At 37.3% G+C, this 19,638-nt stretch overlaps 1 protein-coding gene across 1 annotated transcript in view; it reads left to right on the forward strand.

Annotated features, from left to right (window-relative positions):
• LOC122689658 (transmembrane 9 superfamily member 2-like) overlaps positions 1-19,638 on the forward strand; it is an 83,612-nt gene that overhangs the window by 13,749 nt on the left and 50,225 nt on the right. Inside the window, exons 6-7 of the mRNA XM_043896263.1 lie at positions 5,495-5,622; positions 10,120-10,231. Coding sequence (XP_043752198.1) covers positions 5,495-5,622; positions 10,120-10,231 — 240 coding nt within the window. The remainder of the gene's footprint in view (positions 1-5,494; positions 5,623-10,119; positions 10,232-19,638) is intronic.

A 19,638-nucleotide genomic window follows, 5' to 3' on the forward strand; every position in this document is an offset into this window, starting at 1 on the left:
GAAGGTGTCCATGTATCCTACCCGTTGAAACTCTGTTGTGTCCCCTAAAATAACCACAATCCTAACTTTTACCCTAATCACTTCTTGAGTTTCTTTTACAGTTTTATTACCCAAGTCTACATCTCTCAACACTATAGTTTAGATTTGAGCATTTTATATATCTTTTATCAATATTTTCTTATGAAAGTGAAAGTGAAGTCGCTCAGTTGTCTCCTGACTCTTTGCGACCCCATGGACTGAGCATTCTCTTTTTTGGGGGAGCATTTTCAAACACACAGAAAAGTTGAATGCATTGTATAGTGGACACTCATATACCTAGATTCTATAATTAGCATTTTTTGTATTTGATTTATCACAGATTTACACATTTGTCTATTCCTGTATCATTCATCCAAACAATGGTACATTTTCCTCTGTCCCTGATTTCTTTGAAATTGGTAGATGGATCTAGGGGCTTGATTAGATTCAGGTTTGATCTCTTTGACAAGATAAGGTAGTGGTGTTCTTTTATCAGGACTAACATAATATCTCTTTTTTAAAAATAGGTTTATTTAAAAAAAATAAAAATAGGTTTATTATTTAGAGCAGTTTTAGGTCAAAGAAAAATGAAGTGGCAGGTACAGAGACTTCCCAGGTGCCTGCTGCCCTCACACATGCATAGCTTTCCTCCTTATCAACATCACTCACCAGAATGTGGTACATATGTACAACTGATGAATCTTCATTGATACACAGTGAAGATACACATTATAGCACTATGTGATACACATTAATTAATGTGATAGACATTTCACCCAAAGCCCATAGTTTACATTAGGGTTCACTCTTGCATGCATTTTATGGGTTTGGACAAATGTATAATGACATGTGTCCACTGTTATAATATCATGCAGAGTAGTTTCACTGCCCTAAAAGTCTTCTGTGCTCTGCTTGTTCATCCCCCTCCACCTGGTGTCTTTTGTTTCTTTTACTGTGATAACTGGATCCACTATTCCTTAGAGGATGCTGAGGCTTCTGAAACTAGAGGGTAAAGAAACCGTATGCTTCCATCAACCAGGAAACAAAAACCTTTTCTCGTGCAGTGTCTAGCTAGCGCCCTCTACTGACAAAGCTTCATTTAGTGCCAGCTTGCAAAGGAAAGCTAGTTAAAATACTGAAAGGGCCCAGATAATTTTCACAGAGGTAAAAGAGCATGAATTTGGCGGTGAGAGGCAATAAATCAATAACTGGCACACCTTACACGCATGCACTGATCAATACTCTGATGAAAGAGAGCCCTTGTTTATCTCCAGAAATCTCTGTGCAGCTCTCGTTTCTCTGGTATTCTGCCCCACAAAATCCAGCCCCTGTGGCCTCTCTGGACTTTGAACTTTGTCTTTCCAACTGGGGAGATTGCGGGGCTCCCTTGGGTACCCCCTTCCCTGCACCACTGCCTGGAAATTCTCTCTGGGAAGGAAGCTTGAGGCTTCCCCTTCTCTAGGTGATCACTCTCTTATTAATGTTCTTTGTTGTCCAAGGTCTGAAAACCATTTTCAAATATTTTAACCATTTGAAAAAATTGTTTAAGGTGAAAGAGTAAATCTAGTCTCATGTTCTTCCATCATGTCTGGAGGAGGAGATTCCACTCTCCTGTTTTCTTTTTGCATACATTTGCTTGGTGTGACTTTGCCTATCCTTTCAACTTAACTTTCCAAATCTCTTTTAGATGTGTCTCTTTTATACAACATGTTATTGGTTTTTGCTTCAGGGCATCTTCTGAAAAATCTTTTCCTCTTAATGGGTGAGTTAAGCCCGTTTACATGTATTGCTATGATATTTACTTTCAGTTCTGTTATATTACCTTTAGTTTGCTATTTTGATATTACACATTTTATTGATTCTTTTTTTCCCATTTGTTTTTATTAGTTGGAGGCTAATTACTTTACAATATTGTAGTGGTTTTTGCCATACATTGACATGAATCAGCTGTGGATTTACATGTGTTCCCCATTTATTGATTCTAAGACTCATGTTTCCCCATATTTTATCATTTATGAAATCAAGATGTGTCTTCCAGTTGATGGCATGTTAAACTTTAATTGGCAGTGTATTTTTTTAGCAGCACATAAAATAATGTTTTGCAAGTGGTGGCATTTTCAATTCCATGAAATATAATATTTCTTCGAAAAGTCTTTATGTGGTCTACATTTTATTGTAATTCTTCTAATATTTAAGGTTTGAATTTCTATTATAGTCTTTTCATTTCTACCTACTTCTTAGTCACTGTTTTTTTTTTTTGCCACACCATATGGTTTTCAGGATCTCAATTTCCTGACCAGCGATTGAACCAGGCCTGAGGCCGTGAAAGCTCAGAATCTTAGCCACTAGGCTACCAGGGACCTTCCAGTTGCCTGTTTCTTAGAGGGTGTTATACAGTTTGATGATTATGCATCTGGTTATGGATTGTTGTTTTGCTTTGTTTTTAATCGTGTTGTTAATTCCTTGAGTTTCGTGGACTGGTGCCTTTTATCAGTTCTGTAATTCTCAACCATAGTCAGATATTTTCTTCTTTCCTTTTTAGACTCCAGTTAAAGCTACGTTAAGTGTTTTTTTCTTCTCCACATGTCTTAACTTTTTTTCTGTATTTTCTATTTTTTTTCTGTGCTGTGTTCTTCTGGTATATCTTCTAGTCTATAAATTCTCTTTTCACATGTTCCTTCTCTTAAAATTTCAGTAATAATCGTTCTCATTTCTACAAGTTCTGTTGTTTTTCAAGTCTGCTAGGTCATTATTTTATGCTTATCTAGTTTATGCACATGCTTTCACACTTGTGTTTGATGTCTTTGAAATATATATTGAGTTTGGTTAACTTTAAATCTGCCTCTTATCATTCCTGGATCTGAAATCTTTACAAATTCGTTTCTGCTGGTTCCTGCCCATGATTCCTTTTTTCCTTGTATACTTCATTATTTTGACTTCACATTCATTGTTCTCAAGTAGTATTTGTGGAGTTTGAGTCCTAGGGTCAAAATACTTTCCTTCAGGGAGGATTTTCATTTACTTCCACATGGTGTCTTTGGAAAATACCAGTCCAGGAACACCTTAAGGCAAATTCATAATTTAAACTTCCTGAGGCAACTTAGATGATGTGAATCTAGCCAGCAAATCTATGATTTTTGAGGATAGTTTTATTTCTCTCCCCCTACCCCCACCAGGTTCTGTTTATCTTTGAGGCCATCTTCCCAATAGTCCGTTGGGACTATAGGAGTAGGCTCACTTCTGGCTCACCTTTATCCTGAGGATGTTGCTTTTGGAAGGGGTGGGTGGTCTCAGCTTAGTGTGCAGAGGGTCTCATATTAGCCTTCTCATTTGGGAGGGCCCTCCCTGAGTGCCCCCCTCCTCATCCTATGAAGCTACCCAAACCGAAGTTCAGGTTTGCCCAAATTAGCAGGTATCCTTAGTGCAAGAGCAGCATCAGTGTTTCCTTACCCAGCTGACCTCTCTGGCTTGCTGCTTCCCCTTAGAATTTGGCATTGGGACCTCCCTCGCAGTCCAGTGGTTAAGACTCTGGGCTTTCAATGCAGGGGGCAGGGGTTTGATCCCTGGTTCAGGGAACTAAGATCTTATATGCCACATGGCATGGCCAAACAATAAAAATAAATAAAAAAAACAATAAGAATAATAAATAAAAAAAGAATTTGGCATTGGTAGTTCTTTACTTTCTTGTCACCTCATGTTGCTTTTTTAAATTTTAAAGCCTATTTTTTTAGAGCAGGTTTGGGTTTATAGTAAAATTGAGAGGAAGGTACAGAGATTTCCCATGTACCCTCTGTGCCATACAGACATAACCTCCTCCATTCTCAGCATCTTCCACCAGAGTGGGACATTCATTACAACGATGAGCCTGCATTGATGCATCACATGATGACCACCTAAAGTCCATAGTTGACATTAGGGGTCACTCTTAGTGTGGTACATCCTATGCTCATGTTACTTTTAAGGAGATATTTGTTATGATTATCATTTGTGCTTTGCAGCAGGAGATTTGGCCAAAATAAGATGGGAATTGGAAATCTAGTTAGTTTTAAAGCATACTTTTAATATCTAGTAGGAAGGAATCTAACATTTAATGACTTCCTTATTCTGTGCCAGGTACTGTACTAGCTCTTTCCATATGATTTCTCATTTAATCCTCTTAATAATTTTATGAATTAAGTGATGGTAGCCCCATTTTACGGACTTCCCTGGTGGTTCAGTAGTAAAGAATCTGGCTGCAATGCAGGAGACCTGGGTTCGACCCCTGGGTTGGGCAGATTCCCTGGAGGAGGACATGGAAACCCACTCTAGTACTCTTGCCTGGAGAATCCCCATGGACAGAGGAGCCTGGAGGGCTAGAGTCCATGGGGTCACAAAGAGTCGGACGTGACTGAGGGACTAAGCGCAGTGTGCTGCTTCTGTTAGCATATATCATGGCCATACCTCCATGCCAGTACGTGCAGATCTACTGTAGCTGCGTTGTATTTCTCTGTATGGTTATATTGTCTTTCATTTAATTGTACTGGCAGATACAGTCCAACCCATCACAAGTCTTATACAGAAGCTTCTCCCACATCCTTATGGAAAAATAATCATTCACTCTCCCTTAACCAGTTTTACCAGAAAAGAGCAGTCAGAAGTTTTCTTTCTTCTGAATTGGAGCAGTGGTTCTCAAAGTGTGTTCCAGGACCAGTAGCATCGGCACCACCTGGGAGCTTGTTAGACATATAGAATCTCAAGTTTCACCCTAGGCCCAGTGAGTCAGAATCTGCATTTTAACAAGATCCCTGGGTGATTTGTATAAACTTTCAAGTTTAAGAAGCACTGATGTAGGATAATTACCTACAGATATAGTTGTGGCTGTTAGGGAACGAACTAATGAATACTTGACTGATAGAGAGTTTAATTCACTTTTTGATGCCTCTGTTTGATGCCTGTGATTATAAATGTAAATATACCCTCATTATACAAAATTTGGTAAGTACAGAAAAATCTAAAGAACCAGTGGAAAAATGAATGCCTGTAGTATCACTACCGAGAGACACCATAGTTTACATTCTGCAACACGTCTTCTTTCTATTTTCTCTTGTTTCCTTACTTTTACCATAAGTAAAGCCCAAACTCTTGATATGCTTAAACTTTAAGTACCTATAACATTTTATTAGTTTATTTGCATTACTTCATATTTTTGTGTGGTTAAAAACCAGCAATGTGTGCATTTGTGAATTTTACATTTTCAAATTATTCCTTTGTAACAACTGTTTAAGACAATAGAATTAAGTAACATCTTAATTTTAGGACAGATATTCAGGGCTGCAGTTTTAACCTTATAAAAACACATTTACACTTCAGTATGCTTAATTTATAGCTTGGTTTTTTAGAACTAATATATCCCATTTTCATTCCATGCTCACAATTTATATTTTTGAGTTTGTAGGAAAAATTCAAACTTTTTTCAAATTTGTTTATATTTTTGCAGCCTGAATTCAACAAAAATAATACTTACTACCTCTTCAACCACGTTGATATTACCATTACATATCACAGTGAAAATGAAGTAGATTGGTATGTTTCAAAATTGGTTTCTGCTAGACTTGAACCCAAAAGGTAATTATAGAATATCTTTTAAAGTAGTCCCATTAATTTAAAAATTAAAGTGTAGAAGATCTCACCAGAATTTTCATTTTTAGGATATATGTGTGATATAACCTTAGACATAAAGTTTAAAAAAATCAAATAGACAATTTTATTCCCTTTTACTTATAGTAAGCATCTGAGTAACAGGTAATGTGAAAAAGAACTGACAGATCTGGAAGAGAATAGCCTTATTGAGGGTGTCCTAACTCTCTTCTTTAGTTGCTGCCATATGACGGAGATTACGTTAAGGTTTGTGTTTGCTCAGAGGAGAATTCTAGTTCCAATGGAGTCTATCAGGCAGGTATCAGTTGGGTTTGAGGAAGAATCTGCTAACAGTTAGAGCTCTCTAACAGTTGAATAAGCACTCTCAAGAAGCAGTGAGTAGTTAATCCCTAGATGTTTGTAGGAAGAGCCTAGATGACCCAGCTCTTAGAGATTTCATAATTAGGCACCCAGCATAGTGTCTGGTACTTAGTAAGTGAATACTTAATGAATTTTTATTTTATTTTATTATTTTTTTAACACTTAATGAATTTTAAGGGCAGTTCTGCATTGGGTAAGAGACTGGATAGGTGCAAATGATGTTCTAACTTCAAGATTCTTTGAAACTGTAGGATAAGATTGGTACTCTTCAATTAAAAGAGGGAGGGGGAATAAATCATACAGTATATCAAATCATGATCAATATGGGTAAAAATATTATAAAATCTGATATATTAGGATGGAGGAAGTTATCCTTTGAGACTAAGGTGAAGTATATTAAAGGAGGTAAGTGTGGTATAGTTTTCTGAACACAGAACAGGAATTTGGAAATTTGGATTTTAGTCTTATATCTGCTGGTTCCATTTTGGAAGTCAACCCTAAGTTCATTAAGATGGATCAGATTTCATTGTTTTTAAGTCTACTAGCTTATTTTATTTTACCCAAGGTTGTTCCATCTGTCAGAACTAATGACCAAAGGGAAAGAATAGTTAAAGAATGTACTGTACCAATCTTTTGGCCCTGGGTACATTAACTTGATGTCTCACAGGCTCAATTTCCTCATCTACAAAAGGAGGGGACTGAATTAGGGGTTTTTAATATAGATCCTTATGCATCAAACCCAGTTTTTATTGATGTGTATTTTTCTGGGTAAAAGGGTCCATATATTTCATTAGATAAACAAGACCCCAAAAGATGAAGAACATTGGTACTTTTCAACTCTGGTTTATCTTTGTTTTTTTATTTTTTTTATCTTTGTAAAAAGATATTCTTTTGGAAATTAGTGGTTATGTTAAAATTTTTTGAAGATTTATTTCATAAGGTATTGCAGATAGGAAATAAAAGAAAAGATTAAAAGGATCAGGGCATGTTTATCATTAACAGGATAAACAGAGCTACTCAGAGAGGCCAGGGAATACTAACCATTGTCAAGGGCAATCACCCATGCTTCTTTGTGTATGTCACTTCTGATAAGTGGGAATAGAATTTTAGGTTCATGGACTGTGAGATCTGACTCAGAATGGCTGCTCCTGTTGAATGTCATTTGGGTAGAAAGGTACTAAACATACAAAGTATGATATAGGAAGCTAATCTCATCAGCTATATGAAAATCAAATTTAGTGCTTACAGGCACATTGCATATTCTCAAACTGAGGGTAAAAAAAGCCAAGAAAATAATTTTCTAGAGCTGTGTTTATCTATCCTGCCCATAGTAATCACTTATGTATGCTTACAATAAAACTTTTATCTAATCACAGTAAAGCTCATTTATTTGGTCCCCCTGAGAATAAGGACTGTGTTAAAATTCATCTTTTTCGGAATTGGGCAATCTGCTCAAGGTCATAGATGTGAGTTAGGCCTAATGGTTTTCTAAGTTTGAAGTCTTGTGTTTTCTTTCAGGTACTGTACCCTGTTCATTTCCCTGATGGTTGCCATAGCTGATTATCTCTTTTTCCTTAAAACACCTGCTGCGTTGGCTTTTGGATTGCCACTTTCCTGGTTTTCTCTTGTCTCACTGGTTGCTCATCAGTCTTCCAATTTCTCCAACCTCTCTCTCTCTCTCTTTTTTTCTTTGTCATTTTTGGGTTTACCACACGGTTTGTGGGATTTTAGTTCTCCAACCAGGGGTTGAACCAGGGCCCTTGGCAGTGAGAGTATGGAGTCATAACCACTGGACTACCAGGGAAGTCCCTCATTTCTCCAGCCTCTTAATCTCAGTGGGCTCCAGAACTCAGTATTTGAGCTCTGCCTCTTTATTTATACTCACCTTGGTGATCTTACCGTCTCCTGGCATCAGACACCACAACGGCACTTAGGTCTCTGTGTGTGTGCTCAGTTGCTTCAGTCATGTCCAACTCTTTGCTACTCTGAACCGTAGCCCACCAGTCTCCTCTGTCCATGGGTTTCTCCAGGCACGAATACTGGAGAGGGTTGTCATGCCCTTCTCCAGGGGCTCTTCCTGACCTAGGGATCAAACCCATGTCTACTGTGTCTCCTGCATTGGCAGGCAGATTCTTTACCACTAATGCCACCGGGAAGCCCTTCTTAGGTCTCTAGACCTGTATATTTAGCGATCTATTTGCCACTTGGATGTCTAATAGGCATTTCCAACTTAACATGTCCCCAAATAAACTTCTAATCTTCCCTCCAAACCCACTTCTCTTGTTGTCTTCTCCATCTCAGTAGATGACAACTATATCCTTCTAGTTGCTCAGACCCCCAAACCATGACATCACTCTTGATTTCTCTTTATCATTCTTCCCTCATACCCTATATCTGGTCCAACCCTTTAGTATATCATGTGGCTCTGGCTTTTTTTTTTTGGCAGCACCATATGGCTTGTGGAATCTTAGTTACTAGACCAGGGATGGAACCCATGCTCCCTGTGATGGAAGCCCAGAGACCACCATGGAATTCCCCATGTGGCTCTATTTTAAAAACATATTTAGAATCCACCACTTCTCATCACCTCCAGCACTATCAGCTGGTCCATGACATCATCATACCTTACCTGGATTGTTGCAGAAATCTAGCTGGTCTCCTTGCTGCTACCCTTGTCTTCTCATAACCTTTTCTCAATACAGCATTCAGAGCATTCCTTTTTATTTTTTTATTTTAAACTTTTATTTTGTATCGGGGTATAGATGATTAACAATGTTGTGATAGTTTCAGGTGAATAGCTAAGGGACTCAGCCATACATATGGCTTTTTTAAATTTTAAAATTTAAAATTTCAGCTTGTGTTAATCCCCCACTTAGAATCATCCAGTGACTTCCCATCTCAGAGTTAAAGTTGAAGTTGTGAAAGTGGCCTGGAAGGCCTTATACAATTCATATATAAGGCCAGTGGTTTAAAATAGGGCTTCTAATTCGATTAGAGACCTTTATAGAATTTTTGCCACATAGTCTCTCATATGAAATGCAGATCTTCCCTGTATGGGGTTCAAGACCCATGCTTCATAGCATACTTGATATGCATTATCATGTAGTAATTTAATTTTTCCCTTCAGTGTGAAATGTTGACCTGTAGCCTTAACAATTATGATTTCTCTAATTCATAGCTATTTTAAAATGTATTTTGGCTTTAAATAGAACACGTTTATGCTACACTTGTAAGGGTACATTATGGACCAGACAGTAAGTAAGGTTACAAGAATGAATACAAAAGATGTGCACACCAGTAACCTTTGCAGTTGTGAGTGAGTGGTTTGATTGTGCATGTATGTGTAGAGATAATAATCTCATCAGGATTGCATAGTAATCTTTAGACAGAAACCACGGGGTAAACTGTATGTTGAATTAACTAATTAAAAAATGAAGCAACATGGTTTCTCCTTTTGATTTTTCTCCCTCCCCTTTATTCTTTTATTTTTCAAGAAATAGAAGAGTCACTTTATTTCTGACCAGGCATTTGCTAGCTTCACCAGTCCTGTCTAGTTTCAAGCTTCTCTAGTTTTTGTTTTCCATCTTTGGGTTTTAATGGTCATTCTCTTTTTCAAACACAAAATGTTCACATAGATATATCCTCAGGCCCTTTTATGGCTAAGCATGGCATTTTACACACAGTAGGCCCTCAAATCTCTGGGTGCTTATAAATATGATTTCGGTCTCATCTATTTGATTTTCTAACTCTATAGTTGAGGTTACAAGATAGATTTTTTTTTAGTATATAGAAGAGAGGGATGGGATGAAAGATGAAAAATAAAGCCATTTGCTAATAGGATTTAAAAAAAATCTATCCACTGGCAAAGAGAAAGTTCTTAAGTATTGTGTTTTGGGCAGTATATTGAGTCTATTTGCATGTTAGGGACATTTAGAAACAAGAATATTTTAAATTGCAAAGAGTTTTAAATGCAAAATATAATGAAAGGCCCATTTTTATCAGCCTGCTGTTATTACATGCCCAAAGAGCCATGAATCAGAAGTTTACAATTTCAATTTGGTATAAAAATTCCCTTCCCTTCCTTTTCTCCTTCTCTTTTACTAGCTATAAACATGTAGATGAAAACCATCTAACTTGTAATGGAACCCCTATGGAAATTCCTGGAGACAACACAGATAAGTTGAACATCATCTACACTTACTCGGTGAAATTTGAAGTAAGTATTCCATACCATAATCTTACTTTTTTTTTCTAAATCAAGTATATAAATATCATATACTTCAGTAATGTTAAAGCCTTTATTTCTATCAATTGAAAGTTGTATAGTGCACCTTAGGAGTCCAAGAAAGAAGGTAAGTTCTTCATGTTAAAACCATTCAAAGGACAATCATTACAGGAATTGCTGTATTTAATCTACTACATTTCAGGTAGCTTGCCAGGTACTTTACTTATTCTTACTTCATATTGAGGTTTGAATGAGGTACATGGGAAACCAGAGAGGTGTCGCCCGGGGTTGGCAGACTGGCTGACTGCTCAGGTGAGACCTTAAAGGAAGAGTATCTTGTGGAAGAGACGAAGTCTAGTATAGTGAAAAGAGCAGACATTGGACATTGGGACTAACCTGCGGTTCAAACTATGGCTTGGCCACTTACTAGACACAAGTGCATAGGCAAGTCATGTGATCTCTGAGGCTCAATTTCTTCTCATGTCATTTCATCCTCATTTTCAGAATATATAAAGCCCTTAGCATGATATAGAATAGGTCCTCAACATATAACATTTATTATTATTTGTACATCTGGAATTATCCCTTTTGTGAATAGCTATTTTTATAAAGATGGTATGTATTTTTGGTAAATAGGTAGATAGATTAATAACATTCTGGTGAATAATCTATCAGCTCTTTGAAGCCCATGTTTCCCAAAGAGTTTTCTGAAAACAAATTCCTTCATATTTTATTCATTTTAGCTTTTTTTATTTTAGCTTTATATTTTAAAAGGTGTTACATGAAAAAAAGGATCTATGATGAGGTTACGGTGGATAATGCTAGGTTAAACAATGTTAAAACAATGGCTTTAAGGGTATTCACTATGATAAACAGCATTGTAAATTTCCAAAAGATGATTATAACATGCAGCATTTCATAGACCATGGCACAGCTCATGGGGATATCATTTTCTGTAGGAAAATACTGTGTGTGGTGCTAAAAAGTGCACAACTTTGTACAAATGGGGTATTATATATATTATTTTCACTTACTGTATATGTCATGGACATTTTTCCAGGTCAATAAATACAGAGTCACCACCTTCTTTTTATTGACTACATAGTATATATAATGTACAGGCTGTAATCAACGTATTTAGTGCCCTATTGATAAAAATCCAAATGTCTAATTTTTAATTCTTATAAACAGTGTTTTAATTAGCACCCCTTTTTATTTTCTGATTATCTCCTTGTATTAAATTCCTAGAAGTAGGAATTTAGGTAACAGGGTGTACAGAACAGACTTTTAGACTCTGTGGGAGAAGGCGAGGGTGGGATGTTCAGGGTGTAAACATTAAAAAAATATATTTGTTTGCCTGCGCTGGGTTTTAGTTGCAGCACACAGGATCTTTGATCTTCGTTGCTGCATGCAGGATCTTTAGTTGCAGCATGTGGGATCTAGTTCCCTCATCAGGGATCAAACCCGGGACCCTGTATTGGGAGCACAGAGTCTTAGCCACTGGACCACCAGGGAAGTCCCAGGGTGTACACATTTTGATAACACATTACCAAATTCTTTGCAAAAAAGTTGGTAGGCTGTTCCCTAGCATGCTCCGCAATACTAGGTTTCTGTCAATTTAAAAAATCTTGCTTCAGAATTTTAATTCTGTGAGTATAACAAAGTGAGATAGATTCATACTAGGCAAACTCCTAAGGGTCTAATATATAAACCAAAACACCAATTTCATAATTTATTTGGAGAACTCTAAATGCCTCGTTGACCACATCATTCACGTTAGCTGGTTGGCACATCTGCCTATGATAAAGAGATATGAGAAAACAAATATAAATAGAGTAGAATAAGTAGAAAGTTTCTTGGTGAACATAGGACTCCAGAGAAAAAGGAAGACAAGTATTAAAAGATGATATTCACATGGCACATGGACCAGATGTTCATATTCATGGGTCAGGTACTCTTAGCCTTGGGCAGTTTTAGAGGTACTTCCCCAGAAAATGAACAGTGGGGCTTACCTTTCATAGGGAAAACTTTTTATCACTATGTAGGTATATGTATTTCTCTTTATAGTTTTTCTTAAAGACTATGTGTCATATTTTTGATTCAGCTTTGATTATACTTGATTTTATACAAGGCTTATTTCTTATAGCTTTGGATATGCTTTCCTGAGACAAAACCCTAATCACCTTATTTGGGATCAGGTCTCAAATCTCTTTGAACACTTACAAATTGTGCTTGGTTTGTGTCATTTCTATAGATGGCCTGACAGCCATTATAACACAATTCTTCCTAATCTCATTCTCAAAGCAATTCCAGTTTGGGGATGCCTTGCTTTTGTCCCTATGTATCACCTAGAGTGGTTATCTCCATTTTATAAATGAGGATCCTAAAGCCCAGTGAGCTGAAGTAATTTTCTCCAGATCATAGCTAGCAGGAGGTGGAAGTGATATTCAAACTCAGGTCTGTTTGGCCCCAAACTCATAGTTTTTCCACTATTCCATTCTGGCTTTCTATATTAAAGGTCTATTATATTTTCTGCCTACAGAGTTACTGTAAAGAAAATGAGAAGCGTTTATGTTAGAGATATGTGTGTGTACTTTGAGTCATCCAGCTAGAGGTCAGGATTACTTGATCCTACATCCTGCAGTTTACCCAAAATACAATTGGTGAAAACAGGCAATTTACCAGTCCAATAAGTATAGTCCAGTCTTCTAATCTCTGGATGAAACACAGAAGTGTAATCTGGGAAAAGGAATGAAGTACACCCTGAAGAAATTAAAATAACCTTTTCCTAGTGATTGAAAATAGTATTCCAACTCCAAGCTATTACCAGAAGTAGATTGAAGAGTGGAAGCTCTTATATATTTTTATCACTTATCAATTGGCTATTAAAATTAAGTGTAGGATGGTAACAGACTTATTTGTGGTGATTATTTTGAAATGTATAGAAATATTGAATCACTATGTTGTGTAACAAGAACTGACAGAGTTGTAGGTCAATTATACTTCAAAAACAAACTCAGAGAAAGAGATTAGATTTGTGGTTACTGGAAGCAGAGGATGAAGGGAGGGAGGAATTAGATGATGGTGGTCATAACTACAAACTTGGAGTTATAAGATAAATAAGTGCTAGGGATGTAATGTACATCATGATAAATATAATTAATGCTGTATGTTATATATGAAAGTTGGGAGTAAATCCTAGGAGTTCTGATCATAAGGAAAACATTTTTTAATTTCTTTAATTTTATATCTATATGAGATGATGGATGCTCACTAAACCTATTCTGGTCATGATTTCATGACATATGTTAAGTCCCATCATTATGCTGTACACCTTAAATGTATACAGTGCTGTGTATCAATTATACTCAGTAAAACTGGAAGAAAAAAATAATAAAATAAATTTAAGTGTAAGAATGCTTATGTTTACAGGAAATGTCAAGGGAAAGCACATCTAAACTCTGAAGTTTAGACTCAAGCCAGGGGCCTACATGGTATGGTGTTAGTGATCTGTCTGCCTGTTAGGAAGCAACTGTGGCAGTTAAAAGAGCTAAAGTGCAAGTTTAGATGCAGCTATAGCATATGGGGGTTTTGGGGGGAATTGCCTTATTTGGGGTTAGGTCTCAACTCCTTGTTCTTTAACTTTCCTTAATCCTGGGAGCTATTTCAGAGGAGGAATTTTCCTTCCCATTGAAACTCATTTAAGGTGCTTAGAAGGCCTGTGGCTTCCAGATGTGGTACAATGGAAAGAACCAGACAAACCCAAGGTCTGAATCCTGGCTTTGACATTTCTTAGCTGTGTGAACTTGGGCAGGTTACATTGAGCCTATATTTCCTGATCTGTAAAATAGGGATAAAATAGTTACCTCATGTGATTGCTAGCAGAGATAAGTTAACAAACATATAAAATATTTAGCACAGCTCCTAGCCAGTAGTAGACACACAGTGTTTCCTCTTCCTTCTCTCAGATACAGGAGCGCTTGCTTTATAAGTGTCTTATACAAAAGTAGCTCATAGGTGCAGAGTGCACTTATACAGTGAGAATGCACTAAGCCACAATGTTCTTTTTTTGGCCTTTACTTAATTGCTTTTAACCACAATAGTCTGTATCTGAACACCAGGAAGTTGCTGTTACAGTTGTGGGGAGGGCGCCAGGAAGAGTGGTTATGAATATCTCTGATGGTGTTGTTTCTTTATTTTCTGTCTTGGGTTGAAAATGTTTGTGTTTTTTAAAAATTTTTTACCCAGTGATAATCGTACACATCAACATGTCCCAAAGTGCATTCCCGAGAATGCTAGTCAAATAAATTTGGAAAATGCTACTTTCTACTGTCTGCTTTTGTAGCTTCAGAAAGCACATGAGTGTTTGATGTTTTTTAGTTGCTATGTCTGACTCTTTTCAACCCCATGGACTGTAGCCCACTGGGTTCCTCTGTCCATGGGATTTCCCAGGCAGGAATACTGGAGTGGGTTGCCATTTTCTTCTCTAGGAGACCTGCCCAACTCAGGGATCAAATTCACACTCCTGCTTAATAGGCATATTCTTTACCGCTGAATCACCTGGGAAGCCCACATCAGTGTTTTAAAGTCTCCTAATAGAGAAACCTTTGACTGCGTCTAACTCAACAGTTTAGAATCGTCTTTTGACTATGGAGTACTATTCTGGAGTAACATTTATATCCCACTGCAGATTCTACTTTGTGTACACTAGGTGTACATGGTTGTTGTGTCTTACAGTAGCTTACAAGATTCTACTGAACTAGAAATTTTTACTTTTTAAATTAAAAAAATTTTTATTGAACTATAGTTGATATACAATATCATGTAAGTTTCAGGTGTACAGCACAGAGATTCAGTTATACATGCATATATATATATATATATATATTATTTTTTAGATTTTTTTCCCCTTATAAGTTATTACATAATAGCGAGTATAGTTTCCTGTGCTATTTAGTAGGTCCTTGTCAGCTGTTTTAAGTAAAAAAAAAATTATAGTAGTAATTCATGTTCATTGTAAAAATATAGAAAGATCACAAAATGTAAATAAAAGTCATTTAGAATACCACCATGTGCTGAGAACCACCATGAAAATTTTGGTATGGAATTAGATAATTCTGAAATCAGGCAGCTGGGTTTGAATTCCTGTTTTCTACCACTACTTACTATACTAGCTCTTGCCTACCATTTACCTCTTCAGACTTCAGTTTCTTCATTTGTAAAACTGGGTCAATAATAGTAATTATCTACATCACAGGTGTGAAATTTAAATAAGGAAATATAACTAAAGGCACGAGTTATAGTTTCTGACACAAAGAAGGAGCTCAAACAATGCTTGCTACTAGTAGTGTCATTAGGTTGTGAGAATTGGATGAGCTACATTGTTTTGTAACCTGCCTTTTTAACTTAACCATATAATGTAAACACTTGCCATATGATTAAGTTTTCTTCTGCATTATCTAAATTTAAACTTGGTGAGATTATATTATTTTAAATTTAAGATTATGAAAATGAAAGTTCAATTCTCTACAATAAAAAATCATATTGAACCTATAACATAGCTTTCAGTGGACAAATGAGAAGCTGTGTACTTAATTATCATTTATTGAATTTCTTCAATGGGAATGACAGAATTTGAAAATAAGTCTCTTTTTCTGGATTTCCCTGGTGGTTCAGTGGTTAGGACTCCTCACTTCCAATGCAGGGGGCACAGGTTCAGTCCCTGGTCGGGGAATTAAGATCCCACATGCCAGACAGTGCAGTAAAAAAGAAAAAAAAGAGGTTTCCTTTCATCCTCCAACTAAATAATTGATTCAGGTCAATAATTGATTAAAGGATATTAAAGCTGTAGATGACTGAGTGCTGGAGAAACAGGGTTATTCTCACAGTGACAAAGTAGCACTCCATAGATTATTTTCTAACTGTAAATGAGAAAATATAAAAATAAATGGATAAAATAAATATGACAAATAGGAATTCATACTGATCTCTCTGACCGCAGTGGTCATGCTAGCCCTCTCCTCTTGTTGATCTGTAACTTCTTTCTCCGATATTGAGAAACCTGGCTCCCATTATCCACAAGATACTGACTTTTTGGTCAACTGAAGCACACATGTAAAATATTGTCTCCTGCTAACCCATAGTCCTGTGAGAAACAAATGTATTAAACAGTATATAGTGTTCGTGTAGCACTTTTTTGATAAATATCTTACATTCTTCTTTCTTGAACCAAATCTTTAAAATCTGATGTATGTTTTACACTTAGAGCTCATCTCACTTAGGACTGGCACATTTCAAGTGCTGAATAGCCATGTGTGACTAGCTGCCGCCATCTTAGCTAGATCTAGACCTCCACATTTTCAGGGACTGTCCGTTTTGATCTGTGTTTGTACATGTTCTTTGCCTTTTGCTACTTCTCACTCTTAATACAGAAAATCCCACCAGGTCATTTAATAGACTATAGTATACTTGTAAAAATTTTGTCTTTTTGCTTTTTAATTGAACATCTGTGCACTTTGTGTTTTCAGAAAATGATACATGTTTCCATGTGGGTATAAAGTTTGGTGTTTATATAATGATTTTGTTCAGAAGTTACTGAAGGATGGGACCATAATGATTAACATTTGAATGAAGACCTTTTATTCATCTGTTTATATAGCAAATATTTTTGAGGGTCTATTATGTTCCTGGGCTTCTCTGGTGGCTCAGCAGTAAAGAATCCACCTGCAATGCTGGAGACATAAGAATTACACTTATAAGAAAGGGAAGATGTAAATCTAGTGCAGTATTATTAATGTCTCTAGTTGGTGACATGGTGCTTCCCTGGTGGCTCAGTGGTAAAGAATCTGCCAGCCAATGCAGGAGATGTGGGTTTGATCCCTGGGTCAGGAAGATCCCCTGGAGGAGGGCATGGCAACCCACTCCAGTATTCTTGCCTGGGGCATCCCATGGACAGACGAGCCTGGTGGGCTACAGTCCACCAGGTCGCAAAGAGTTGGACACAACTGAGCGACTTGGCATGCATGATTATGTGCCTAGCATGGGAAGTTTTATAAAGTACCTAGTTTAACTTTATTTTTCATACCTGCCTCTGAAGGCAAGTATTTTAAATCTCCATTTTTTTTTTGGCCTCTTGACTTGCAGAATCTTAGTTCCCTGATCAGGGATTGAACCCAGGCCACAGCAGTGAAAGTGCCGAGTCCTAACCACTGGACCACCAGGAATTCCCTTTAAATCTTCATTTTATAGACTATAAAACTGAGACTCATAAAGTCACTTGCCCAAGGTCACAAATGTAAAGGATTATAAATCTAGATTAAGTTGGCTACAGAATCCGGGCTCCTAAAACAGCCACTTTAATGGTATGAGTTTATTTTTATTTTTTATCTATTTATTTTTTGGCTATACTAAGTGGCATGTGGAATCTTGCTTTCCTGACTTCCAGGGAAGTCCCCATGGTGTGTGTTTACAATGGGCAGGAACTATGCCTAGGAATGAAGGGTGGGTACGGGAGGGCTTTACAGACAGCCCCAGGGGGAGGGCAGGGCTCTGGCGGGAGGACAGTGTCTAGAGGCCAGCAGGCCCTGGGGCGTCCAGAAGGCGAGGCCCTGGGGGGGCTGGTGGAGGGGTTGGCTTCCCAGAAACCCCCAGGGTTCAGGTGGGCAGGGGAGGCCAGATCCCACCGTCCAGGCCCAGGCTGGGCAGAACTCCCAGGTGCTAGGAAGGCTTTTTAAGAGAGAGGCCTTAACCTAGTCCTTGAAGGATGTTGAGGATGGTTTGGATGGCATGGGTAGAATGTGCAAGGCATTCTGGGAAAGGTCATAGACTGAGTTAAAAGACCTGGAATTTAGGAATTTGGAGGGGGGCCAGCTGAAGGGCTTTCCAGGTGAGAATGTGCATGTGTATGTGGGAAACAGTGAATAGATTTGTCTGAAAGAAATTTTTTTCATTTGTTTATTCATTCATCAATAGGTAATAAGTGCATTCTAGGTGCCAGGTGTTAAGTCCTGGGTATATAAAGGCCAAAAAGATTCAGTATAACACCCCAGACTTTAACAGTTTATGTGTAAACAGTATTCATAGAAAGGTTAGAAAGATAGATTTGAGACACATTTTGAATGGCCTTGAATGCTGGGCTAAGGTATTTTTCTACTCATCATATTTTACTTTAGAAAACTTACTGTTTATACCACCAATTAAAGATTTTTTTGATTTCACTCTAATCACATTAATTTTAGTTATGTATCTGTGTATGTGAGTTATATAAGCTTTAGTTGTGGGCTAGCTTGAGACCCTAGCCACATATATAGATTGTTTTTTGCAAGATGCATTCCTGATTTTCAGGCACCATGGACCAATAACTGAATTTGAGAATCAGAAATTTTTGGTACTGGTTTACTTCAAACTCATACTTGACCTTGAGCAAGTTCATTTTCTTTTCTGGGCTTCAGTTTCCCTATAGTAGAGTGAGGGAATGGAGCTGGATAAGTAGTTCTCAACCCTATCAGATTAATATCTTCTTTTAATAACAAATGTTTTATCCTTCTCCCTTTGCTGTTGTAAAACAATTTTAATAGATATTAGATAATTATACTTGTCTTACACGTAGTTTCAAGAGACATCAGTATAGCACCACAACTATAATATAAAGGAGGAATAAAAAAATCAATTTTTAATAAGATATATTTCAGTCATTGTTAGATGCTTGCACCTTTGTGCATTCGTGCGTGTGTGCATGCTCAGTCATGTCCCACTCTATGGGACCCTATGAACTACATACAGCCTGCCAGGTTCTTTGGTCCATGGAATTTTCCTGGCAAGAATACTGGAGTAGATTGCAATTTCCTCCTTCAGGGACCTGTGTGTATAATCATTGTAAATATGATATATATGAATACAGATGAATATGAGACTATTTTATATTGGTGGCTCAAATATCACACCTTCCTAAAGGATGCCATGATTTTCTGAAATGTTGATTAATTTTAATAAAGTTTCAAGCCAAACAGTACCATTTTCCCTCAATTTACATGGTCGTTGCATTCCTGGGGGAAAAATAAATGTATATTAACTTGCCTGCCAATGCAGAAGATGCTGGAGACAAGAGTTCAATCCCTTGGTCAGGAAGAGCCCCTGGAGGAGGGTACGGGAACCAACTCCAGTATTCTTGCCTGGAGATTCACATGGACAGAGAAGCCTGGCGGGCCATTGCAAAGAGTTGGACACGACTGAAAAGATTTAGCACACAAAAATACTTTAATTGTAAAACGAAGTTAGAATCTAGCTGCAGATAATCATAAGCAGTTTTTCACTCACATAAATGGTGGATGGGGGCTTTTGGAAGTTGTTCTCAATTCTTTGTGTGGGTCTCCCAGTGCCCCGCAGGACGTCTGGCATTC

The sequence above is a fragment of the Cervus elaphus genome, chromosome X (genome assembly GCF_910594005.1).
Source record: "Cervus elaphus chromosome X, mCerEla1.1, whole genome shotgun sequence".
NCBI classification, from domain to species: domain Eukaryota; kingdom Metazoa; phylum Chordata; class Mammalia; order Artiodactyla; family Cervidae; genus Cervus; species Cervus elaphus.